This window comes from Lampetra planeri, chromosome 4 (assembly GCF_965212315.1).
Source record: "Lampetra planeri chromosome 4, kcLamPlan1.2.h2, whole genome shotgun sequence".
Taxonomy (NCBI): domain Eukaryota; kingdom Metazoa; phylum Chordata; class Hyperoartia; order Petromyzontiformes; family Petromyzontidae; genus Lampetra; species Lampetra planeri.
In genome coordinates, this window is record NC_136110.1 from 2,366,307 (window position 1) to 2,392,481 (window position 26,175).

The 26,175-nt window shown below is 46.3% G+C and overlaps 1 protein-coding gene across 2 annotated transcripts in view; it reads right to left on the minus strand.

Moving 5' to 3' along the window:
- Nucleotides 1-4,924: 4,924 nt before the first annotated feature.
- The window catches only part of LOC144717565 (prominin-1-A-like), a 46,933-nt gene continuing 25,682 nt past the window's right edge, over nucleotides 4,925-26,175 (minus strand). The window contains exons 7-24 of one of the 2 annotated variants that reach the window (XM_078592984.1): nucleotides 25,724-25,920; nucleotides 25,193-25,267; nucleotides 24,513-24,576; nucleotides 23,534-23,693; nucleotides 22,088-22,240; nucleotides 21,571-21,694; nucleotides 19,971-20,074; nucleotides 19,341-19,425; nucleotides 18,755-18,901; nucleotides 18,540-18,608; nucleotides 18,279-18,353; nucleotides 15,765-15,818; nucleotides 13,472-13,552; nucleotides 12,582-12,650; nucleotides 11,815-11,904; nucleotides 10,797-10,912; nucleotides 10,385-10,472; nucleotides 4,925-9,264 (exon numbers count right to left, since the gene is read on the minus strand). In XM_078592984.1, the coding sequence (XP_078449110.1) occupies nucleotides 10,403-10,472; nucleotides 10,797-10,912; nucleotides 11,815-11,904; nucleotides 12,582-12,650; nucleotides 13,472-13,552; nucleotides 15,765-15,818; nucleotides 18,279-18,353; nucleotides 18,540-18,608; nucleotides 18,755-18,901; nucleotides 19,341-19,425; nucleotides 19,971-20,074; nucleotides 21,571-21,694; nucleotides 22,088-22,240; nucleotides 23,534-23,693; nucleotides 24,513-24,576; nucleotides 25,193-25,267; nucleotides 25,724-25,920 (1,733 nt within the window). In that variant the 3' untranslated portion in view covers nucleotides 4,925-9,264; nucleotides 10,385-10,402. The remainder of the gene's footprint in view (nucleotides 9,265-10,384; nucleotides 10,473-10,796; nucleotides 10,913-11,814; nucleotides 11,905-12,581; nucleotides 12,651-13,471; nucleotides 13,553-15,764; nucleotides 15,819-18,278; nucleotides 18,354-18,539; nucleotides 18,609-18,754; nucleotides 18,902-19,340; nucleotides 19,426-19,970; nucleotides 20,075-21,570; nucleotides 21,695-22,087; nucleotides 22,241-23,533; nucleotides 23,694-24,512; nucleotides 24,577-25,192; nucleotides 25,268-25,723; nucleotides 25,921-26,175) is intronic. The other variant, XM_078592985.1, reaches the window with a different exon arrangement.

Sequence of the window (26,175 nt, forward strand, 5' to 3'; positions counted from 1 at the left end):
TAGCAGTCACAGGCCGTAGAGGTCCACATTCACTCAGCACATTTACATGAAGCCGAGTAGCGTTAGACTTACACCAATATATATAACGTAGACCTGCAATTACGAGGGCCGTCGTGTAGCTTTATTTCTTTTTTAATAGATTCAGATGGTATTTTAAACTTTAAGATGTGAAATGTTGATTTGTAGATGAACACACGTGATAGACCGCACAATATTCCGAGTCTTACAGCCAATGCATCGCAATCTAATTTATAACAATCTACGTCTCGAGCTTCCTGGCTGGCTGCTGGCTGGGCTCCTCTCCACCCCAACAATAATTCGATTGTTAGTGGCTGTGGGTCGTTGCCACGGAAGATAGCTGGGTAACTGGCTACACGTGATTTCCGTCTAACAAATACACATTGAATTGCATTGGAATGCAATTCAATGAGTTAATGATGACGTCACCCTGCTGCTGCTCTATATAAGAACGGGAGACACAGCAGAGCCTCACCATTCTGGCGAATTGCCCGATGATGCTGGATGCAATTACCAGCGAAACGTCGTACTCAAATTGTAAATGTTGTGGTTTCACGCTTCAACACACCGGTGGGCTAAAGCAGTGAACTATTTGTTTTTTGTCAACGTGACACTTTTTTACTGATTGGCCGTGTCGGGTGGTGGAGGGTTACGACACATTTATAAATAACGCGATCTAAACCCAAAAACGTTGATTATGCATTGGAATGTCGAAAGTATAGAAGATATTTAATAGATAGCAACGCGGAACAGGTGGGAGTCATGAATACAAAATGTTGACACGGTTCCTTTAAAATTACTGTAACTTTTAAATTTGTAATTGTTTTACCGGGATATTCTGTCAATCCTAGAAACTATTTTTTTAAACCTCACAACACATATTATCTTGACATTTAACGGCGTAAAAAAACCATTATTTTCAGTGTTCCGAGTACAGGAGGATTATGGAAAGAGCATGACAATGATAGCCGTCTCTTACTTTCGATTGCAGAGCAACGGGTTCCATATTCGTCAAAATAACAGGAACAGGGTTGAAAATGACAAAAATGTGCCCTAACAATAATGTACTGGCATTTCACCTTCACAGCTCCTGTGTGGTAGTTTTAGTAATTCTCATAATCAGTGGAACTTACTGTGCCATTGTTTGCAAGTCTCAACGTGGTGTGCAATGTTTAATTAATTTAAGAGTGAGACAATTGCTGGTTGGTCACATTGTGATATGGGCCTTTGAGTGGCTCTGGCTACTTTATTCTCACATTCCATATCTGCACAACAAAACATCAACAGAGTCTTTCCTTTCCAAAAGTATGCCAGCAACACGCTCCGGTGGCTACATGTTCTTTTTTCTATAAACCCACATAGCAGTAGACACGAACGTGACGCGAGTAAGGCAGAAGTGCTGTTCTACTTTGCTGTCGTTTTACGAATTGTCTGAATACATGCATACACTGGCTGTAATTTGCACTGTTCAAATGGTTATCATGATAGATATATTTGAAAACAAATAAACATAACAACTTGATTTTTTTTTTGGCGCGTGTTGTTTTGATTGCATCGTTATGAAAGGGGTTCCAGGAATGTACAAAAAATGAATCTATACAAGCAAGCGTATTATCTATGTTGAACTTCTTTCGCACCGTACGTAGCCAACCGTGCCATTGGAGGTGCGGGGAAGGACAACTCAACGTTAGGTGTTTGGAGCAAGTTGTACAAGTAGTCGACACACGCCTCTGAACCGAGCGCGAGCAGAGTTCAATTCCTGGCCACGGATAGTGAAATCTACGTCCCAATAGGCACTAGGCACTAACCAGCGAATTAAAGTATGGTCAAACAACCCCTATGAACCAGCATGGTACAGGCAAGCCTTCATCCAGCAGTGGACTGACTTAGCGGCTGACAAAAATCAATGACTGTCTGTACTGTATTTAAACGAGACGAGAGAGACGACACATCATTCTCAATGGCAGAGTTGGAGAAATACAGTTAACGCATGAAATGTCTGTTTGTGCATGTATTTCATTTAGCACAATCACAACTATTGTTCTGGTATTCCCCCACACAGAGTTTCTTCATATTACTGTACGAAAAATATTACAAAAGCACACGGCTGATGTACAATGACAGCTAATTTTTGGTGTTTATGAGTTGTTGAGCCGAGGGAGTCATCCAAAAAGGGGAAACTTACGAAGCAACCGCGTCTAAAAACAGCAGCGCATTTGAAACCACGAGGTGGTTTTCCCCCGTTTTGTCTCCCAAGGGCAGTGATGGACACAGAACTGCTTAAACGTCTTTAGGGTATCACAAGCCAGGTCCTGTATTTTTCACAACTACCGTCAGCTGGCTATTATTATTATTATCGCCAGCTTGGCTTAAAGATGACATATCAAGCATCACAGCCAACGGCCAGCATCCAGGGCGCAACGAACAACGCAGGCAAGTGCAACTTTAATACAGTTCAGTGCCGTGATGTTGTGTTTTGTTGTTTATATGCTGACGTAGGCGAAAGCCTACGTGTGTTAAAGGTCACGTTTGCCGTGGGGTTGTTTAATCCAATATCTATTTAAATCGTGCAATACACCTGGTTGAACAAGGGAAACGTGTATATGTTTTTACTGTGTTTTACTGCAGTTCCACAAGGTGAGGGCTTTACGATTGAGGCTAACACAATTTACGCGGGCATATTTTAATAATATGTTTTTATTCTTCTCTCGTTAACTCCCCTGTAGAACGTCCAACCGAGCAAATGCAATTTCAGATGCGTGACGAGGACGACAATCATGATGTCCATCACCATCATCATGATGAACATCGCCATCATCATGATGAACATCGCCATCATCATGATGATGACGTTCATCATCATGACGACATTCATCATCATGAAGACGAAGTTCATAATGATGATGATCATGATGATGATGACGTTCATCATCATGAAGACGAAATTCATAATGATGATGATCATGATGATGACGTTCATCATCATGAAGACGAAATTCACCATGATGATGATCATGATGATGACGTTCATCATCATGATGAAGTTCATAATGATGATGACATTCATCATCATGAAGACGAAATTCATAATGATGATGATCATGATGATGACGTTCATCATCATGAAGAAGTTCACCATGATGATGATCATGATGATGACGTTCATCATCATGAAGACGAAGTTCATCATGATGATGACGTTCATCATCATGAAGACGACGACGACGTTCATCATGCCCCCAACACACGCGAGGCTATCATTCGCCTTTTTGGTTGCACCAGCAGCAGCACCAGCACCACCACCAGCGCTGACGCAATCGCCCATTTCAACATCCTCGCCCACAACTACCCAAAGGAGGTCCTCGCCACCGTTTGGGAGACTTTGGAGATCCACCAGGACTGGAATGGCACACTGCACACTCTCGCCGAAGCGCAGCTCTGGCGTGCGATGCTGCACCCGTGCCCATCGCACATCGCTCCAGCAGACACGGCCACCACCGGCGGCAGCGGTACGATCCTGCCGGTGTTCGAGGCCACCTGCCGGGCCCTCTACCGAGAGTGGCCGGACAAGCTGACGCCCTTCGTACGCCTCGCCCATCTCCAGAGAGCCTCAATCACGACCGGCGGAGCTCCCGGGTGCTCCGCCACGGACGCGCCTTTGTACAAGCGGGCGACCTCGGTCCTGCCCCGGGCAGAGGAGGCCATCGGGGCCGCCAGGGCCCACGTGGACCTACTACTGTCGAGCTGGCGACCCCGAGCGGTGCTCAGAGCCCTGCAGCTGCTGCTCCGGCTGCGCGAGGCCGAGACGGCCGTGACCGAGGCGACCGTTCGCTCGAAGGGGAACCCTCTGCTGAGACGGGAGGCATTCCGATTGCTCCTGGCCGAGGTGGGGCGCACCCGACTGCTGGACTCGCAGCTCCGCAGAGTCTTCGAGCTGTGCCCGAGCAGAGTAAGCGCCGAGGAGGCGCTCCTGGAGATCGTCAGGGGCGCCGCAGAGGCCGGCGACGCGGCTCACGCGAAGCCGTTTTTGTTCGACGCGCCGAGCCTCACCCTGGGGATGTTGAAGCCGCTGCTCGTTCGCCTTCTCAGCGACGACGTGGACGATGAGAATGATGAGAAGACAGAGGATGATGATGATGGTGGTGGTGATGGTGGTGGCGGCGATGATGCCTCCTTCGACGAGGGGAAATAAACGGAACGCCGAGTTTGTGTCCTGATTTGGAGTGGTGTCAGTGCCGGATTATTCCAGGAGCAAAAGTAGCTACATATGCTTCGGGCCCCGCACTTTCAAAGGCCCCGCGCTAAATGCTTTCAAGCTATCAATTCCGGTTCAGTGATTCTGCACTTGCTCTCTTACTATAGTACTATACTGCCTTAAACTTTTATAAACGACTTGGTGTTTAGGGTTAGCGATTTGTCGTATTATCTGGATGTATAGCAAATGAAAAAATACAATTACTTTACTATTCAAGTAAAAAATGTGTTTAATATTCATGGGTTTTTTTTTTAGGGCCCTTTATAACATATGCTAGAGGCCCCGCACTAGCTTAGTCCGTCACTGAGTGGTGTTCGTGCAGTGTTGAACTTGTGTAGCGGGGGCAGGAAGGCAGACGCAGTTGTGTGCACTAATTACGACGTTCTTAGTGGTGGCTCAAACGTATTCACGCGATTTGAGGAATGCAGGGTTCGCTATTATAATGCAGAGGGGATTTATTATGGATGGGCGTACCTTGTGGTAGTGCCTTACGCCGATAACCCCTACTCTAATCCAGCTTAGCAGCGTTGTGAAAGCCCTGGGCGTAGCCCTTAACGTCTGATGCGACTTGAATGATTGTTTTCCCCCGTCTTCCAATCCCAAACGATGCTCTCGATCTTACCAGTGCTTCACTGCATCAAGACAGTTCAGTGTAATCAGCAGTGTAATTTATTCTCAATAACATTGAAATACATTATTCGTACAATATGCATAGATATGTGTGTATCTGTTTATTACACGATACTTTTGAGATCAAATGTGTAACATTATGGAGTGTAGATCTCAAGAACAAATAACCCGTGAAGAGCTCAGACTTGCCTGCATTGTGATTGCACACGTGTGCATCTCAACAGCACAATATCTAAAGTCGGTAAATTGTGAATATATTTCAACTTTAGCTGGGCATCTATTGCTAAAATCACCCCGTTGCTTGTCTCGATCCTCCCTCAATCTCCTATTACTGACATGCAATATATGACCACCACAGTAAATACAGTAGAACCTCGGAGATCGAACGCACCAGAACTCGAACAAATCGGTGTTCGAACGATATTTTCGAACATTTATTGCCCAGGAAACCGAACTAAATTCGGTGTTCGAACAAATCGGTGTTCGAATGGCCTTCTGGAACGAATTAAGTTCGATCTCCGGGGTACCACTGTACTCATAATTTATCCATTTGAAAATCCACTGCTGGATTACACCCTCCCCGTGCAATGTTGTTGTGGTAGTTCAATTGAACACGCCTCGTCAAGGTGGTCAACGTCAGTCGAGGAAGGTAAGAGGGGCTGGAATGGATCAGACACCACTTACCAATGATGTTTAGCCGTGGCTGGGAATTAAACTTAGGTTGGCGGGTTCAGAGCACATTGATATTACAGAGTAGTGGTTTTAAAATAATACGAGCAGCTCACACGTCTTTTAGACGCGACCCTCCTTCCCTCCAGCCAGCAAAACTTTTTTTTTCCAATACATTACGATTGCACGCTTTTTTTTTAAAGTATATCTGAAAAGCATGTGCCTGTTACAGTATACCTGAATTGTGCAACTGGACACATTCTGCAGCATTTGTGTAGAATTGTATTTAATTCCAAGTATGCCATACTGTATCCGGGTTAATATATGTTTACTCACCTTTACGCTGACATTCAAGAAATCAAGTTTTATTCACCGCATTCTATCACAGTACAATCACCTTTTTAAGTTTCAAACAATCATTCAGAGAAAAATGTTCCTTCAGACTAATCCCATATCACCATATTTTCGAGATTACCCGGTATAAAACATTACAATTCTTCTTCTGTAGTTCAGTTGTGTAACTCAACATAAATTGCGTAACCGTTGTGTGTGTGTGTTAAAAATGATAATAAAAATACAAATATTTGTACAATAAACATTGCTTAACCTCTGCAAATCACAAGCATCTTCTGTGTGTCCAAGCTCTGAACTGCATCGAGCACGTGACTGGGGATGTTGCTGTGTAATGGTCCCGCATCACAGCACTTGCCCCAAAACTCTGCTGAGGTTATAAGGGGGATCTTTGACTTTGTAATAAACATACGAGAGGTACGTAACCTACGGACCGCGACTTCATTTCATGCAGCCCATGGCCACTTGAGTGCCCTACATGGCCGCGCTAATCGGGTATTGGCGAGGAAATATTTTTTGACCGTGGCACCGTTTAACTTTTCGCTTGCTCAGTTCTCTTATGTCTCTCTTGTGTCAGTATTTGTAAGGACCTCTGGCGAGATGTAGAGATTAGCTAAGGTGCACGTTAGAGTTCTGCCAAAAGTTTTTTTTGTAAGTGCTATTTGGCAATCGGTTAAGGAAATAGTTTCGCCAAACTCTGCTTGTATAATTATATAATCAATGGTGCACATTGCGTTACATTTAGTGTCCCGCTAAACGTCGCATTGCGTTTTGTACAGTGCCACTTCCTGCAATTAAAAAGAGGAACTTTCGCGGTGCAATCCAGGCCGGCCAGCAGCAGTAGCAGCACACCTAACCAGGGCCAATGGAGTGTGTTTATTCACAAAGTGCATTCACATTGGGCTTCCTACATTCAAAATAATATATTAAAAGCAAGTCATAAGCTTGACTCGTTTTCACGAGCACCCATGTCACATTCGGTGTGCTGACAGTAAAACACATTAGTTGCGGTTATATTGCCATCAAAAGGAAAAATAATAATGAGATGGGCTACCAAGCAAATGTAGAAATGGTTCTGAGTCCTCTCTCTCACAATGGTATTGCGTCATTTTTGATCGTGGTGGGTGTCATGGAAACTCCACCTCACAATGCTGTTCAATTTGTAACGCGTGCAGTGTTTGTCGAACAAGAGGTAGTGTACCTGCGATGTGTCATCCCACACCTGGTGAATTTTCAGGTAACTTTTGGCAAATGTGGACCGTGCAGTGGGCACAACGATGGCCTGCACTTGCGAACGACACCAGGGGCTCTCTACAACGTCCACTGTGAAGCAGACGGCATTTGTTTGGTCAATACACCCCGCAGTGTTAATCGGGGCGGCCGACAGAGTTTGAACCTTGGGACGGCTGAGAACGAGTGGCGAAGTCGCTACCGCTAGGCGGCCCAATTCCCCTTTTAGCCGACGGCTTTGCAAAAGGACAGGTATCGAACCGTGCAATTCGTTGCTTCGAATACACGAAACGCATGATTGCACGCAACACCAAATGGTAATTTCATTATCGCTGACATTAATCATGTACTGCATTTAAGCGTGCTCTGCAAATATTGATTAAAGGGAGAATATTCGGTATCTCAGTTCATAGACACCCCCCCCCCAATCCTTTCCCCATTGTAGCCCACGTACAGTAGTACGAAGTGATTTAACCTACAAGGCATGGGACAGCCCTCGCCTAGCAGTAGATTGACAAAAGCGAGCTGAATATGAGCAATGGCTCTACGCCTGCCCCACTAGAAGTCTGTACGTGTGTGTGTGTGCGTGCGTGTGTGTGTCTGTGCGTGTGTGTGTCTGTGTGCGTGTGTGTGTCTGTGTGCGTGTGCGTGTGTATGTGTGTGCGTGTGTGTGCGTGTGTGTGCGTGTGTGTGTGTGCGTGCGTGTGTGTGTGTCTGTACGTGTGTGTGTGCGTGTGTGTGTGTGCGTGTGTGCGTGTGTGTGTGTGCGTGTGTGTGCGTGTGTGTGTGTGTGTGTGCGTGCGTGTGTGTGTGTCTGTACGTGTGTGTGTGTGCGTGTGTGTGTGTGTGTGTGCGTGTGTGTGTATCTGTACGTGTGTGTACACGCGAACAGTTAGTGTGTCGATCTACTGCTTGGGCGAGAGCTTTCCCTAACACCGTGCCAGTTGTGGGGGGTTATCGACCATACTTCACATCTCTGGTCATTGCAGGTTTGTTAACGTGGGGGGGAGGGGTATACCGTAGATGTGGGAACAGAAAGAGCACAGTACAATGGATTCTGCTGCACTGCCCGCTGTTGTCCACAACATGAGCCCACATCATCTCTAACGCGCGCGCACATTTCACGATGCACAAGAGACCGCTCCCTGCAGCGCAAACACAGTTCCCGTGACTTTAGATGATGGCAGGCCACGCTGTGCCGCTTTCCCGACATGCCACGATGTTATTACTACGAGTGAGATATCACATGTTGCTGCTGACAAAGGTAAGTGATACATTTGCATGCATGTTCTGTTTACGTGACAAACCTTACTAAATGGCTTTGTCGGGTGGTGGCGGGCTTAACAGCACATTTGTATTTACGCGATCTCACTCCAAAACCTGTATTGTGGATAATATTTGTCGCGAAAGCCTACGTGTTACAAAGCTGGGCGTTAATGCCTTTTCCAAACATTGTAAAAAAATAAGGGGGCATCTATTGTCTCTCTATTACGAATGCTAAACCCAGCCGCAAAGAACGAACGTATCACAAACGCAGAATAAAATCCAACAGGACGGACGCAACGACAGGAAAACATTAACCTGAAGCAGGAATAATAAAGCACGAAGATTTGTCATGCTATGCCAGGGCTGTTTGAATAGTTTACTCAATTGCTATAGAGTAAAACGTCACATATCGGCCTTGACCAATTTACACCCAATGCAGGAATTATGATATAAGGGTTATTTTCACGAGTTCACAAATATGAGCTTTTCACATTCACTGCCTACAGCTCAGTCTCCAGCAAGTCAGATATGCGACGTTGTACTGTAATTGTTCCTGTATTATACTATTCGTTTGCATTCAAAATAATAATAATGGTATTCTACTCGTGAACAACAAAGTGTGCCATCACTTTACGAACATTGTACAAGCTGAAAAGACTGCACAAGCTCCATTCATGGAAATCCACACGTGATGTCATACAATTTTATTACATTCAACATTATTTAATGATTGGTATCGGCATACGATCTTTCGTAATAAGTCAAGTAAAATTTGAATCTACTCAAAACGTGTGCTGAATCTTGTCTCCCCATTAGATCTTCGGTTCGTCCATGCGAGTTATCAGCTGCTTGAATCAAGAACAAACAGGAACCATCAGGAATTACATTTAACTGCGTGTGAAAATTGCCACCTGACACAGCAATGCGCTCGAATAATCACATTGCCATCAAGATGGGCCCCCATTTACGCCACTCACCCTCACAGATCGTGGATTAGCAATCAGGGGCCAATCATCGACGCAGTTCAATTCAGGACTTCCACTCAACAGTAACAGTCCATTGATTATCCACGGAGACAATCATACAACGCTTGGGTAGCACCAATCCACAGGAACCACCCAGTCGGCTCAGACGCGCTGGGCAGAGTTCCACATTTGCCGCCGCCGCTCCCCCCCCCACCCCAATTATTCATTAGCGACAACAAAAAGGCCCATTTTGGAGCCGGCGACATTAGTTCCAGTCAAAGTCACTGATGAGCAGGTAAAGCCAGGCGTGCAGGAAAAGAGGACAGAAGAAAGAGCACGTGTTAAATTTCGATGTAAAGCTTTCGTGACTGCAGGGATTCATCTTCTTGGTTCTTTCGGTAAAGTCACGTAGAAGGGAAATAATAATAAAATAATAAAAATATTCTTTTCCTTTATTACTTCCCTTCTACGTGACTTTACCGAAAGAACCAAGAAGATGAGCACGTGTTAAGCTCACCAAGTGATGAACGCACGCTGAGCAAGAGAAAATACAACTTTCTTAGACAAGGTGGATAAGACAATCGCGAAGCAGCCACGGTATCACGCGGAGCAGTTGACAAAATGAACACCGGTGACCCCTGCAACGCCCATAGATGCGTTGACCCATTTCTAGATTGAAAACTAATTTTCATTAGAACTGCTTTTTTTATCCCTCCGATTAGCACGGTTGGCTACGTACGGTGGTGCGAAAAAAGTTAAAGATAACAAAGACAAAGATCTCCCATAGAGCCTTCGCAGACTGTTGGGGGCAAGTGCTGTTAGCGAGTTCAAAATGCGCACGTACAAACCCCCCCCCCCCCGCATCTGTGTAGATTCGTGTGCACGAGCGTGGAATGCGTTTCAATTCGAGGCGCTCCGTGTTTTATCTCGGGTGACACGTGGAACCTCATGCTCCGTGTCTAAGAGAGGTGAACTTGACATGTCAGATGCAAACACTTACCTTGCCGTGGGAAGAGTTTTAAGCCATTTTATTACCCTTGTCGCCATTTTTTGCACGTGGTAATTTGTGAGCTGAAGAATTAACGGATCTGATGGTGATAAAATATGACGTTTTAATGTAACGTTATATTGGGGTTCTTTTTGCTCCAGCTTTTAGCTTGTGAATTCACTATTTGAATCGTCTAAAACAGATCTCAACCCATCATCCTTCTGGGGTTGATAAAATTGGTGCCACTTTGTGGGGAAATCAATTGTGCTTGTCCTATGGAAATGTTTGCCCCTGTCACAGGAATGTGGAACTTCCACCAATGGCTCAGGGATGTAAAAATCACTTTGACTTTAATGCTTTGAAGTGAAATCCCTTTACAGCAATGTGTCACACACAGAACCCCCAGACTAAAGACCGTGCTCACTCTGAATAGCTGTCTTCTGTGTCCATACGGCGATAGAACTTGGCGAGTTTCACGGCAAATATCACGCTGGGGATTAGGAAAATGGTGGCCCAGCCCAGGCCAAACCAGAACGAATTCTAGAACACACAGGAAAAAAGAAGACACTCACTGTCATGGTGGCACTGACATAGGTGAGACGATCTGCAGGTTCACTTATGAAATGCCATAAAAAAATCTGCAAACGTTGAGGACTCGTAAAAATAAAGTGTTTTTATGAAGCCACTGATTTATGTGCAAGTCCACTGCAGTTGCAACTCTACGCGCGATATATGTAGTGTTCGCCGCTTTGAAGGCACGATCTTCCAAGCTGTTTTAGGATCACATGTAGCTGGATGATAAATTTGTACGACAGCGTAAGAGTGTATAAAGCACGTACACGCACATGAGCACATAAGCATCGGGAAATGTCGACACTACGCACCAAACACAACTGTGTGCCGCAACGCGGCGGATGGATTTGTCTCCCGTCACACATTTGGACCGCAACCCTCTCACGTGGTACCGTGGCTGGCTCGCTGGAGTTGCAATCCAGAGGTCACCCGGTTTCGACTCTTTCTAAAATCCCCTCGCCTCTATCCACACGGCAGTTTAAATGGGTGCGGCACAGTTGCATCGATTGGCGGGTCATGTGCGGTGGGGTGAAGCGTGGGGAACTCTGTTTATTCGGTGTGGAAGAGTTGGTCAAATACCCTCTGGGGGGGGTTCCTCTACTCGAAGCGATTCCCACCATGAGTTGTGTAAGCGAGTAATTTCTGGGCTAAACCTTGATCTCTTATAAAGTGTCCTTCATTGCAAGGCCCGAGGGCCACTGGCGGCCTCTGGCATGCGGCCCCCAACAATACACACCACGTGACAACACCCCCATCGTGACGTCACGATGGGGGGTGACCCTCACACACTGGTGAAGATGTCCCCCCCCCCCCCGCCTTCTCTGAAAACGAGTGAAGAACACGGTCTTATCACGTCGCACTTTGCTCACCATCGAGTTCACAAGGTACTTGCATCCGATTAACTCGATGGAGTCGATCAAGTTCGCCAGAGGCTTGCATGGCGCCAGCTTGTTCATGACCTAGGGGACACGGGATCACGGTCTGCGTCAATATTCACGTCGAAGTCCAAAAGTTCCGCTGTGAAAAACAACGCTCGGCTCGTGAACACGAGACACCAGGAGGGAGGTGACAGGCGATACGCCGGTGCAGGGAATGCATTGGTAAGTCTGAAAAACTCCAAACAGCTAAGGAAAATAAACAAGTCGGTGAGAAGCAGAATAACTCCCTCTTGAAAAAAGAGTCTAGTGACTCATGAGGCTTTGCTCGATAAATGCATGTAATGAAACAATTATTACAATTCAATCGCATTTAGTGGAGAGAACAGATTCAACGTGTGAAATCATCTCCAGTCATGAAGGAAAATGTGTTCCAGACGACGAACGCCTGCATGTGTTGTGGTGCTTAGGGCGTTGTTGTTCACGTGGGGAACACGGTAAAGTTCACCCACAACATCTGGGTCTGTTCAACGACCTCCTCCTGCAAGCGAACCTTCAACTCTTCACGTGACCTCCAAGTGGCCGGGTGCAAGCGCCGTGGGGACATCACCGCCACTTGCTGGTGAATGGCGTCTGTTGTTGTTGTTTGTTGTTGTTGTTGTTGGGGTGTATGGATCACTATTTGATGCGATGCACGTGGAGATGTGGAATGTTTTTAAACGTTTTAAGATAAATTAAATAATAATAATAAAAACACTTACCATGTCCCTCGACCAGTTAATGTAATCTTTTAGTAGACCTCTGACAGTGCCGAGGAGGTTTTCAATCGTCTTTGTGAAAAACAAAACGATGACAATGATATATGAATCACTGCAGTTTGTATAATGTTTTTTTTAGTTTAAACACATACTTTTAAAATGTTCATAGAGTACGACTGCCGTGAAGTCAGTTGTCAATTTGAGACTAAATTACATGACGTACCGATATATGTGGCTTTCACCACTTATGCTTAAGTGCTGGGCTGAGCATCTCTGCACAAGTGGCAGCCAATGAACATCAGGCTGGCCAACATCAACCACCAGCGGTGACCGGCCACTTTATGCAATCGAGGTGGTAACGTGAACCTCTTCATGCCGCCAGTTCCTGAAGAAGCTTCCGGCACGTGGAATAAAACGTCGGGCAACGCGTGGTACGACCCGTAGACAATGCAGATGGAAAGTAGGTCGACTTAAATCAGCATCCATTAAAGGGAGCGCTGTAATTGAGGGTGTTTACTTATGGCCCACGGTGGGAATTGTGATTGGACCACCCATTAAAAGAACAGCGACGATGCTCTTCAAAATCAAAGTGATTCAGCCAATACCATCCGGTTACAATGTGGCACTTTTCCCACACTCGCGACGACAGCCAGACACGCTTTCATCACATCGCCCTGGCGAGTTTACCCAGCGTTGGTTATGGGAACATCGGCACGGTTTCGTCCGAAAATCCGGACGAACAAGAAACATCCGGAAACCTGCGAATGGGCCCCACTGTCGTAAGTTATTATCCTTGCGACTATAAAGGGCACATCCACCCACAAGGGAAAGAGAGTTGGTTTAATTGGAAGATTCAAATAACGAACGGTCTGCGTCACGCACGATTGTCTTACCGCATTAATCAGCAGGGACCCGTTTTTATTGAGACTATTTTCAAAATTTCCAAAGTCGCGATTGATGTCGCCAACTTCAACCTGCAAAGATAACAGGTGGTTAACTCGCGCGCGCACGCACGCACACACACACACACAAACTCAATACCGTGCGGACATGTTTCATCGCGACTCCAGAAACTGCCTCTCCCTGTCCTCTCTCGCACCAAAGTAGAGGGAGCGCGCGATCCTCCGTGCACGAATCAACCCGAGTTAATCCAACTGTGGGTGTCACACGTCAACACGAATTTGCGACGCGTAGCTTCAGCTCACCAGTCAGCATCCCCTCGGGCTCTCAAGTCAACGCCGGTGAACCTCCCGTCAATGATGCAACGTGGTATCCACCTCCATCTAAATCGTCACACTCCCTCCCCTTCTCGCCTAGTACGGTAAAGTCACGCTCCTGACTTCGAAATTAAATTCTGGGATGTAGCCGCGTTAATCGGGCAGATAAGTTGACAGCCAATCACCGTCGGAGCGCTCGATGCGACTTGGTACTTAATCTGCACAGCTCGCGCAAATTATTTTATCGTAATTTTGTTCGACTTGTGAAAAAGTTATGGAGGTTTTTCAGTTTGCATTCGTTGCATATATACATTCACATTATCAATGTTATTATTGGTTCTTTCGGTAAAGTCACGTAGAAGGGAAATAAAAAAAAAACAATTACATTCTCACGACGTTTCGACTGCAACACAAGCAATCATCATCGGGTGTGAAATCCACAGCAAGAAAATTTGCTGTGGATTTCACACCTGATGATGATTGCTTGTGTTGCAATCGAAACGTCGTGAGAATTTTTATTGTTTTATAAAAAAAATTTTATTTTCCTTCTACGTGACTTTACCGAAAGAACCAAGAATATGAATCCCTGCAGTCACGAAAGCTTTAAATTGAAAAATTATCAATGTTGTTATAATTTGTATTAATTTACCATCTAAGTAGAGCCCATTAACACGGTACTATCATTAAGTGATGACACCTCCACAGAGACGTAAGGATCTCCCTCCCCCCATCATTATTTAATCTTATTTCCAGGCTGAATCTGAACAAATCATGAGATTATTATAGGGGTAATGATGCTCATTTGTTCCAATCCTGAGTCTTTGGTGGGATGTCTGTATGTACCAGCCCAGCTCTGTAAGCAAGCTTATCCTATGCAGTTTTAGACCGGCGTTCCTTGTCCAAGCCGGCACAATCATATTAGTGACTCATCACTAAGCTCGGCGACTGCAATGAGCCTCACCTTATACAGGTGTTCTCATCCGTGGCCACGCCTGTGAAGACGGCTAGAGGTTGGTCACTTTGTGTGGGTTGGAGGGCGCGAGCTGGTTTCGTTGGGTATGTGGACATCACACCCGGGATGATTTGCTGTTGGCGGTGTGGCCCACTCCGCAGGGAGTGGGGTAATTTGGGAACAGCTAGATTTACTAATTAATTCAGGGAGAGCTCTCCGCTTATATAATGGGCGTTGGGCCAGAGGACCAGAGGTGCTGGGTGAGCTGGTGCCGTGGGTGCAGCTGGACAGCTCCCTGCTGTACTTTAAGCAGTTTTTTATTATTTTATTTTGATAACTGTTACATTATTTTAATTAAGGAATACCTGATGGACTAGTGAACCTGCTGTGGCCGCTGAACCTCACCCCCCTCCTAACACAGGAGACTCACGCTTAAAAGCCACAAGCCGCCAATGCCAATCGATTGACCATTGCCATTCATTACCCTTGGGGCATGGAATTCAACCGGTGGCGTAGCTATCTAATGTGCAGGCCGTAACATCTGTACCGAACCCCATGGGCTGCAGTGGCACAGAAGCGAGGCTACAAAGAGGGAAAGGAATTTGAAAGGGAGGTCTCTCTCATTGCATAGATTGCACCGCTAACCACGCTACTGAATTTCAACAACCCCCACCCATATCATGGAAACCTTTTCGCAAATATCAAAGTATGAAAAATAAGAATCGGTTTTACCCTTTCTGGCAGGCTGTCTCTGGTGCAGGCCAATTCGTTTCAAAGATCATGCAATTGTCAGCAAAGCATGTCTGTTAGCATGTTGAAGTATGTGTGGTTATTCCTTTAAAAATGTATTAATTTGGTGTTTGAACAGAATAATTTAAATGCATAAAGCGCCCTCAAACAATCGTTCTCATGGCGCTTAACACCTCTTTTATTACATTCCCATCCAGCCACCCATAATGTTACAGTTTTTGACAACTCTGTTAAGCTGGAAGCTGCAAAAGACACGCAACAACTTACCTTTGTTTTATTAGCCTCGTCCCTTAGATACTCGATGTTTCTTTTCAATTCATCCTGTTAAAAGGGGACAAAAATCCCGTTCAGTAGTTGTATGTGTATAGTTATTTAATAGATCTGTGGGATCAACATCTCATTTGCAACGGGGAGTTGGCAAGAGGGCAGTATTTAAGTCACATAAACAAATCGGCAGATACCACCAATGAACGATACACTAGACAACAACACCTCGTTTAAGAAAAACTAAACATAAAAATTACCAAATGGGAATATTCTAGTAAATATAGCGGGATAAAGTAACGCATTCATTTCACGCAAAATGGTATAGAACAAATTGAGAAGTTATAAAATGTTTATGAAAGTATCAGGCGCGGTTCGTCCACTGGGGGCGTTGGGATGCCGCCCTACCAAGCCGCTAGAGGCGAGAAATCTTATTTCTAATTAAAACAATACTTTTCAAGAAATTGTTTTGTTGTGTTTAAATATATTACATGATTATTTCAACGTGAATTGCCTAACGAAGATAACATTTTAAGTAGTTAGAAACCGCTGCTGCAACACTACAGTCTGATTTGTGCCTCGGGGCGGCTGTGAAGGCGTCCGAGTGAGATATTTCCCCCTTCAGTCATTGCGATTATCAGCTCCTAGCATTGTAGCCACGCCGTTTGAGACTTGCATCCCACTGGGATTTTTGCACATTTTTGTGTACGGTGCTTTTTATGCAATATTTTACTGTCTTTTCTTGGATTTTCTGTTTGCACTCAGTCACATATTCACTTTAAGATGTTTTTTGTTCATGTTTTTGTTTTTTGTTTGTTGCGGTTGCACCCGATTCAAGAGCCGAATGGCTCACAGGGCTATACCTAATAAATGAACTTGAACTTGAACATTCAGGACGATGAGAAGGGGCCCGTGGCTGTGATGACACGATATCACGACTCGAGGTTGCGCTGTGCAAATGTGGTAGTGTCACGGCTTTTGGCAGTGTCAAAGGCGTTGCGGAGTGTGGACTTAAGGATCATGGGGACAGTATTTGAGCATGCATATATACAAACACACACATAACTTCAACCGAGAAGATGGATTCAAATTGAGCAATCATTGGAAAGATGTGATTAACCATGTTAATGACATGTTAATGATATGTTAAACCTCAACCGCCACTCTCCACCCTCCACCACCCGTCTTTTAGTACCACCTGTCTTTTCGTACCACCTTGACCTACCTGGCTCCACCCACACCCCAAACCCCACCCCCCCATCCTGCACCCATCCCCCTTGGCTCCTCCCCCCTATATATTAATGCCCCATCACAAATAACTCCCACTACAGTTATTTTGCTGTGCCTTTTACCACCTGATGAAGGAAGCTTGTGTTGCCTCCGAAACGTCGTGATTTATTATTTTATTTCTATTATTTCCATTATTTATTTTTATTTTTACCTACGTGACTTTACCGAAAATAAACCTAAGAGTAGTATTTGAGCGCTTTGTTGTTTAGTTTCATATTGTTTACGAATGCCTACCGTTGGTAGATAAGAGAGTGACATCACTTTCACGGGAAGGCCAATAACATGACGAGGTTTGTCTTAATGAGAACACCGTCTTTTTCAGAGATCACTCACAACAGCCCCACCTAGTGGACATGTCACGAGCCGCCAATGAAAAGTATTTCTAGATTTTAAGCTTTCGTGACTGCAAGGATTCATACTCTTAGTTATTTCGGTAAAGTCACGTAGGTAAAAAATGAAATTAATACAAATGAAACAATAAAATCACGACGTTTCAGAGGCAGCACAAGTCTCCGTCATCAGGTGGGACCGTCACGGCCAGATTAGCTGCATCACTTGATGCAGCAAATCTGGCTGTGACGGAGACTTGTGTTGCCTCCGAAACGTCGTGATTTTATTGTTTTATTTTTATTAATTTTAATTTCATTTTTTACCTACGTGACTTTAGCGAAAGAACTAAGAGAATGAAAAGTATGCCCATGGAGGGAAAAAATCAGAATCCGAGATTTATTTCCCCAGTAGAGCCCATTGAGACGAGAAGCCATTCTTCAATTTTGTTGTTTTTTGGTTGTTGCAAAAATTGGCAAGCGCCAATTATTTCAAAGTGACAATAAACACGTCACGTGGTCAGTATGGTGGAAAACCTGCTCCTTTGACAGAATCAGAATCTTTATTTGTTCTGGAGGAATGCGAGAAGCTATGAAGATGTTTTTTTTCCAGCTGTCCAGTCGGGGCGGTCAGCAAGTTAGATCAACAAACAATGCAGAAAACGATATAACAGCAAGGTAGAACTAGTCACTCGAGATAAATACTTTAATGTAAACAAGGGAGAGAAGTATATGATCTCACCCAAAAGAACCTCTATTACGGATAATATTGGTCACGAGAGCCTACTACGTGTTAAAGTACAAATTGCACGAGTAGATCAATTCCTGCAGATTTGTCAACACCAAATGTGAGCTTGAACAAGGCAGCAAAACAACAACAACAACAACACAGATTCATTACCAGTTTTCCTTGCAAGGGCACCACTTGTTGTCTGTCCATCCGTTCCAGATTATTTGCCGAGTCGTTAATGGCAGACTACCGAAATCAAAAGAACTTGCGTTAGCAACGAGCGCATCGCCAACGTGAAAACCACACAACGCGCATGCCCGTTGTTACAATAACTACGGCGATTACAAGGGGCAGGGGGGGGGGGTGAGGCGGGGGGCGACAATTTGATGAGAAATACCCGTAACGCTCCAACCGCGCGCTTGTTCCACTTACGTTGCTGGAGATGTTTCTCAACTCCATCGCGAATTGAGACAAGTTCAGTTTCACCACACCCTTGTCGATCTGCGAATGGAAAGAGAGATCGCGACAACTGTGACCGTGCGTACACGACACACACGTGTAGAGCGACGATACGGTGCGTCTCTGACAATACACAATGGTGGAACACACTCTCACCTGGTTAATGAAGCAAATTAACAATAACTTACCTCTGTGAAAAATGTGGAAAAGTTGATGTTGTTCAAGCCATTGTCAGAGAAGTTTTTTAAGCTCTCCTGCCCTGCAGCATTCAGAAGCTTGATGTCACTGAATGACACGTTCATCTTTTCTAGTGCTTTATTAAGATCCCCCTCGTACTGTGGGTTAATAAGAGCGATACTTATTACACACTCACAATGACGTCGTAGCCGTCCATCACACTGACTCGATGGTAGAAAAACATTAAACGTCGATATTGACTTAGTTTTACCAAACAACTCTGGTCTTTGTGAAGCAAATGATAAACAATCACCCGTTTCAATACTGTATTGTATTTATAAATGTTAGCTTAATGATTTCGCGGGACCAACTTGTATCGTACCCTAACATTTTTCGACCACGAGTATGAAAAAGAACCCTCGATAAAATTACGAACCGGACACAAGTACGACGATCGGCCTACCCAACCCCCCCCCCCCTCCCCCCGTTTACAAAATGTCCCTCCATTTTTGAGCAGAATTGTGATCCACGGACGTTCCAATCTCCACCACCCACTCACTGTTTGAATGCACGCGGCACAAAAACATTCATCACTACCTTCGTGATGTTCAGGTAGTTGTCGAGGTTGTACTGCGTCTCCAAATTAAGCACGCTGTAAGTGCCACCGTTCTTAGCGCAGCCACTAGAGAAGGAGACAACAGCTGTCAATTTCTCCGCGACACGGGCAAGTGAACGGCAGCAAACTCCGACATGCTCGGCATGATGTCCGACGTTTTGATCCACGCGCCCGCACAGCTTCGTCAAGAACTGAACTCACCCACTCGACTTTCTCCCTCGGTCACGAAGCACCGGCGGCGGCAGACGCTGCCGCCGTCGCCGTGCCCGGCTCGTCATCGGTACCGGGCAGCGGCCAACGTCGCCGTACAAATCGAGGGAGAAAGCGAGCGGCTCGACTCGGTTCCCGACAGAGGGCTCCTCCGCGCGTTGCCCGCGCGCGCGGAGTGACACGTGGGGAGACACGTGGTAGCCGAACTACGCCGCGGCGCGACCCCAAATAGAAGACGCGCGTCCGGCGTTTAAAAAGTAAATGCCCCCGACGCGACCAATGTGACCTTTTTTCCGCGCGCGGGCGGGCAAATGGTCGGCGACGCGCCGAGTGGCGGTGGCCGTGGGCGCGGGACGGGCGTGCTCACGCACTCGCGCACACGCACTCGCGCACACGCTCACTTGTATATGTCCAGCGTGCTCACGCTGCCGTTCATGTTGAGCAGCCGTAGAATGATAGAGTTGTTTCCCGTAGGGATTCCTGGAAATGCCATCGAGTCCGCGAACTAAAACACAAAAAACAAACACAGCAAAAGAGGAGTTGCGAGGCTATATACGTACCACGTACAACTTCATTTATTTGTTGACTATGTTTAGGCAAGAGAAAGAAAGAAAAACATAGTCCAAAGACATATCTTGCCTTTCAGATTTGTTCTCGAGTAACAGAGAAAATAGCAGCAGCATCGGCTAATATAAGGAAACACCTACAATACCATACAAAGGTAAAGGTTCAGCCCTGTAATTCCTTGCTCAATGCCACTGCTGGAGGAACAGCGGCCTCAAGAAGGTGTTTTAGAGACCCCCTCTGGAGAGGTAGGATCACCCACACTTCACTCCACTACAAAGCGCCCTGCCGATTGACTATGGATGCTGCGGGAATAAAAAAAAAAAGTTTACGTAAATAATAATAAAAAACATCAGCAAAATATCTTCAAAACATCTGCCAAATGGTTCTCAGACACTTATTTTTCTTGGCAATGAAACGCCTGTGGCTTGCTGTGTCTTTTTTGATTGTCACAATCACCACATATATGCCTCCACATTTTTATGCCATGTTTCCAAAGAGAATAAATCAACACATACATTGCTAAATGCTCCCTTTGCTCGTGATCTTCCTTGCTACATGGAATGACATTGCTACTTGGAAACAGTGCTGAGCAGACCAGTGACAAAAATTCGATTAATTCAACGGTAATGTATGTATGATGAACTTCTCTCAACGGTAATGTATGTATGATGACCTTCTTTCGCACCGTATGCAGTTGACCGTGCTAATTGAAGGTGCAAGGGAAGGACAACAAACTAAACACAACAAAAATGTTTCTATCTAGAGGGTGGCTCGTCCAAAAGTGCCAAAGGCTCTATTTTTCCATGCATTTTATCGAATTATTTTATTTTATTTTAGGGTCCCACCAGGGTCGGATTAATATTTTGTAGGTCCCTGGGCTACAGGTCCTGTGAGGCCCACAGTAATATTTTCAAAAGGAAAACAAAGTTAAAGAAAATTATTATTTTTTTTACAAGGCTAACAAACAAATAAAATTCGGCATTCACAAACGAAATAACTTTTCACTTCATCTCTGGAGGCCCTCCAGCTGGCGAAGGCCCCTGGGCTGCAGCTCCTAAAGCCCCACGCCTTGATCCGGCCCTGGGTCCCGCTTATTCCCACAATGTGCAGATCTGTGTGGAGGGATATTGGACCGTACTTCACCATGTTGGTCAGTGCCGGTCGGTGAAAGTTGGGAGCATGTAAGTGGGAGCATAAGTACAGCACAACAATAGATTTTTTTCTACAAAACAGACTGTCAACATATGACACCTGTTTCATGCGTGGTGGTCGTCAATCCCAAAAATATCTAAGCAAAAGCCTGCTTAGCTTCCAAGATCTGACGATATTGGGCGCATTCCGGGCGATTTGGTCTTCGGTGGTTTTAAATCTCACCATTATCATTATTATTGTGATGAAAGCATGATTGATTACAAAGGTGAATGCACAAAGCACCTTCAGGAAGTCCTTGCTGGCAAGGGGCTCGCACAGCAGCTTGTGGACGTTCCCGAAGGAAAAGAAGAGAATGGTCACCAAGATCATGAGGATCCACGAGAAGATGAAGCTCAGGCCAACGGAGCTACGGGGGGGGGGGGGGGGGCAGCAGAAATGGTGACTCGGTTGGTTTCGCCAAAAAAATCTAAGGGCAATTTGCGTGAACGACGCGATACAAACCTAAACATCAGTATTATTATGAATAATTATTATGGCACCACGTGCACTTTCTGGAAGAAGAAAAATTGTTGAGAGGAAAAAATAGAAGGACTTATATTTCTCCAATAAAGCCAAGTGCTGAAATGTTAACTCAGTCAGCTGTGTCGTGCTCAGCAGCGGCTTACAGGGGGGTGGGGGGGGGGGGTTCTGATCTTCAAGAGGCAGGATATGGGGGTGGCCAGCGTTTCTTAGGGGTCCATATAAATCAACGACAATAGAAAATTATCGCAGTGTTTTTATTACAAATGCGAGGACTCACGCCATCAGGAAGGATCCCCCGCAGTTTGAGGCACAGCCGCGGTCGACGGGACCCTTATGTGTGTCGTAGCCACACGTGCCGAACAGCAGGCCCAGGATGTTCATGAGGCAGATGGCGAGTATCATGCAGCAGAGTACCACGCCGGCGATCCATCTGTGTGCGCATGTGCATGTGTGTGTGCGCGGGTGTGCGTGCGCGTGTGTGCGCGTGTGTGTGTGTGCGTGTGTGCGCGTGTGTGCATGTGCGTGCGCGGGTGTGCGTGCGTGTGTACGTGTGTGTGCGTGTGTGTGCGCAGGTGTGCGTACGTGTGCGTGCGTGTGTACGTGTGTGTGCGTGTGTGTGCGTGTGTGTGCGGGTGTGCGTGAGCGGACGGAGGAGAATAAACGTCAAAATTGCGGCGCCACTCCGCTAATCTGGCAGGAGCTTCTACACGCGCACGTACAGCTTTTGTCAGTCCAATGATATCTGATATTTATTGGTCTTTTACGGAATCCGATCGATAGCGTTAACGTGGTCAATGGTAGAGAAAACCTTTCCTAAACCCTGCATGTTCCCATTATTTGTTCCCAGTGATCTTCCCAATGATGGATGCTGAACGAGGGCCTCCCCATGTCTGCATCGGTCGCAAGGGTTTTTTGACCATTTTCCACCACACTGATCAGTTCAAAGTGGGGTTGGTGAAGGCAGGGAGCATAGGCGCAGAAGCATCGCAGTTTCGACCAACAGTGGATGTTGCTGCTCCACCCTCCACTGGCTATATCGGCTGTCCAGGCTCCACCCTGCTTTAGCTTCGAAGATCTGACGAGGTCAGGTACATTCCGGGGTCAATTGGTCACAGGTGTCTGTGACTTCATGGTCATAGGAAGCGTTCGCCAAGGAAGGACGCGAAGCCGCTCATGCAGACACAGCTGGCAACGTGCCTCGAGTGAGTGAGTGAACACCAAAGTCGTCATTTGCACGGGGTCGATGCCGTGGCTTTCGTAACCGCCATCGCCACCCCGAATGAATGCATAGCAATGATCATAATAATACATTAACATATGAATGGCGATAGCTGAGGCGGATCTGTATTCAAGCAGAGCCACGGAGATTAAATTTGAGGACACGGTACCATACTTGTATTCACGCGTCTTAGCAGTGGTGACGTGGCCCCAATGTTCGCAGTGACAGGGCCCAAGCGGCCTAAGCGGCCCAAGCTATAAAGCGAGAGGCCTGAGTTGGATTCCCACTAACATCAGTGGCGAGCGACATCTGAACCGGTCTTGAGGCCCCCTCCTTTCAGCATGGTGAAGTATGGCCAAACAACCGCCATGATCAACACTGCAGCGTGGAAAGATGTCTTCACACAACGGTAGCTACAATTAAATTTACAGATGTCTTTTTTTCCACGCCAAAAAATACACCTAAACTCATTTCCTCAAGGGGTTGTGAGTGTGTGCGACTCACCGGTAGTGCTCATAATCTGGAAACTGGTTGAGCGCAGGAGTGATGCTGGTGTTTATGGAATTGATTTGAACGCTGAAGTTGGACTGTAAAAACTTGTCGAAGATATCTGTCCGGATGTTGGATACGGTGACGTTGATGTTATCCAACTGTTTCTGAGCGTCTGTGGGGTGGAGAGAAACGGCAGAGCAATTCATATTCTTTCACGACTTAAAAAAAAAAAATCACAAGTCATTGCGTTGACGATGGACGTCTGTTAGGAAGAGCTTCGTTGCTCATCAGATTCCTCCAGTCTCTAGATTCTAAAAAAAAAAACTAGGACTGCCAACACCTGATCATATGGCGCATTTGGTAACCGAAGGGTTTCCTGGATCAAACGAGTTAAACACGGATAATGCACAGCATATGGATATTGGGCCATGGAAACATGCGTGTTGTTTTCATAACGCGAATTGGATAGAACGCGATGATGAATGTATCACAGGGAACACTTTTTTTAAAACGCGGATGCGAATTGGATATAACGTGATCGAGTGAACAGAACTAAGTCGCGCGAGTAGAAATTAGTGGTTGTACCGCTGCCTCGGCGTAACATCATCACACAAGGCATTGGGATGCTGCTGGATGCTTCTGGATGCTACCCATTGCGTTGAGTCTGCATTATCCACAAATATCTGTGGCAAAACATGCAACACAAATATCGTTTGATGATAATGTATGCTCCGTCTTTGAAACTGATTGGCCGACACCAGAGACAGGCTCCTTTATGGCCTAGTCTCACCAGTCTCAGACTAGAGAACGCCAAAATGCGAACACAGCACAAGCAGCGATGGAAATACCAAAGACGTTTGTCCCCCCGACAAAAAAAAATGCATTGGCTACGTGCGGTGCGAAAGAAGTTCCACACGCATACACGTGACACACAACTCGACAGAGCAAGCGTTACACATCCGCGCTGTGAGCGCCACCCCTCTGCTCGTACCTGCCACTGCAGCCCCCGTCTCGTTCTTCACTCGCGACGGGATGTCGGCGATGGTTTTGTTCCCCTGTGGTGGAGACAAGCGGCAAGCCAGTCGGGTTCACATCAAACAACTGGCAAAGCGTGCAAAGTCTTTTGCATTCTCAAACAAAAAAACACGGGGAAAAACACGCATTTGCATTGTGAATTTCACAATCATTTCCAAAAAATTACATTTTTTTAAGCCCCCAACCGCTCCACACTATGATTATAAAACAAGGCTTTCCACCCGGCATGTCACAATTTCCCCCCCATCACGATTCGATGAGTCGTCGCGATTCAGGATCACAATACAGTTCAAGAATTGGCCGTTATTTTGCGTTTTGCAAAAATGATCACACGCGAAACACCAATACTTGCGGGCATGGTTTGATGGGTGTATCATGTACAGAGCAATCGATTCCTCTATGATAATAATCGATTTAAGTTGTTGCACGTTGAGTAAACCGTTAAACACGTTGCTGATAGCGCTGACAAAAGTTGGGGAGTGATGTGGTTAAAGAACAACAATCGTGGAATAACCCCAAATTTACACGAACAATGTGAACATGTGCTAACGCATACTGCATTATCAGTTGGAGGGGACACGGATGTGCCCACTGGCTGTGAACTAGCGCAAAGTCCAGTGCCAAGGGTTTTCCTACCTCCAGCACCAACGCGCTGATGTTGGTCTTGAGAGCAGAGTCCACCGATGCAATTTGTTCGGACAGATTCGCCATCTGTAAATTATAAAACAAGTCATTTACATCCGGAGGCTCTGTGGTAAGCACGCTGCGCTACGAACCCACTGACCTGAGTGTGATTCTCAACCATGGTTATCATACGTGGAGATATCCACACAGATCCTGTGCACCACCGCAGCCCCCTCCTCCCCCCCCTCCACGTGGTGAAGTATGGGCAAACAACCCCCATGACCGATATGGCATTGGGGGCGGGCGGGCAGGGGGGGGGGGGTTGGCGGGATGGCTCACCAAAGCATTACACGCTACCGCTCAACGGGAACCAACTAGGACGCGCGTTTCCATCGTGTGCGTCACTGCCAGTTCAGGCGTCACCACTACTCGGCACAAATCCCCAAACCCTCGGTAGCGTTCGGGCCCACGTACGGCGGTGGGCCGACGCAAAACGGGGCTGTGGGCGATGTCGTGCGGCTTCGGGGAGTATCGGGCACCTACGTTGCTGAAGTTTCCGGCGATGGAGAGGTCGGTCAACTTGGCAGAGGTCGCGGCGCAGTTGGGCCCACACGCGCCGAGGATCGCGCTCAGATTCTGCCGCTCTACTTCAAGGGCCGCGGAGAGCTTGGCGACGCCGCTCAGTAGATTCCGCTGAGAGCTGTCGACGTTTTGTAACGTGGCCGAAATGTTCTGCATCTCTGGAAAGGGTAGACGTGGGACACGTGAGCATGTTGTATGTAAAAGACGAAGATCCCCCAAGTGTAGCCTTAACAGACTTTCGGGGCAAATGATGTTAGCGAGCACCTCTGAAGGCCGGCACGGGACACGAGGGGCGAGGGGTGTGGGTAGCCGGCACCACGCCCGGCCGCCTTTGTCTCCCCAGTGGCGATTATTTTACACACCGCACCAGCTAATCATTTGAGGCTGATTAGAGTTCGGGGGAGGCCCACGAC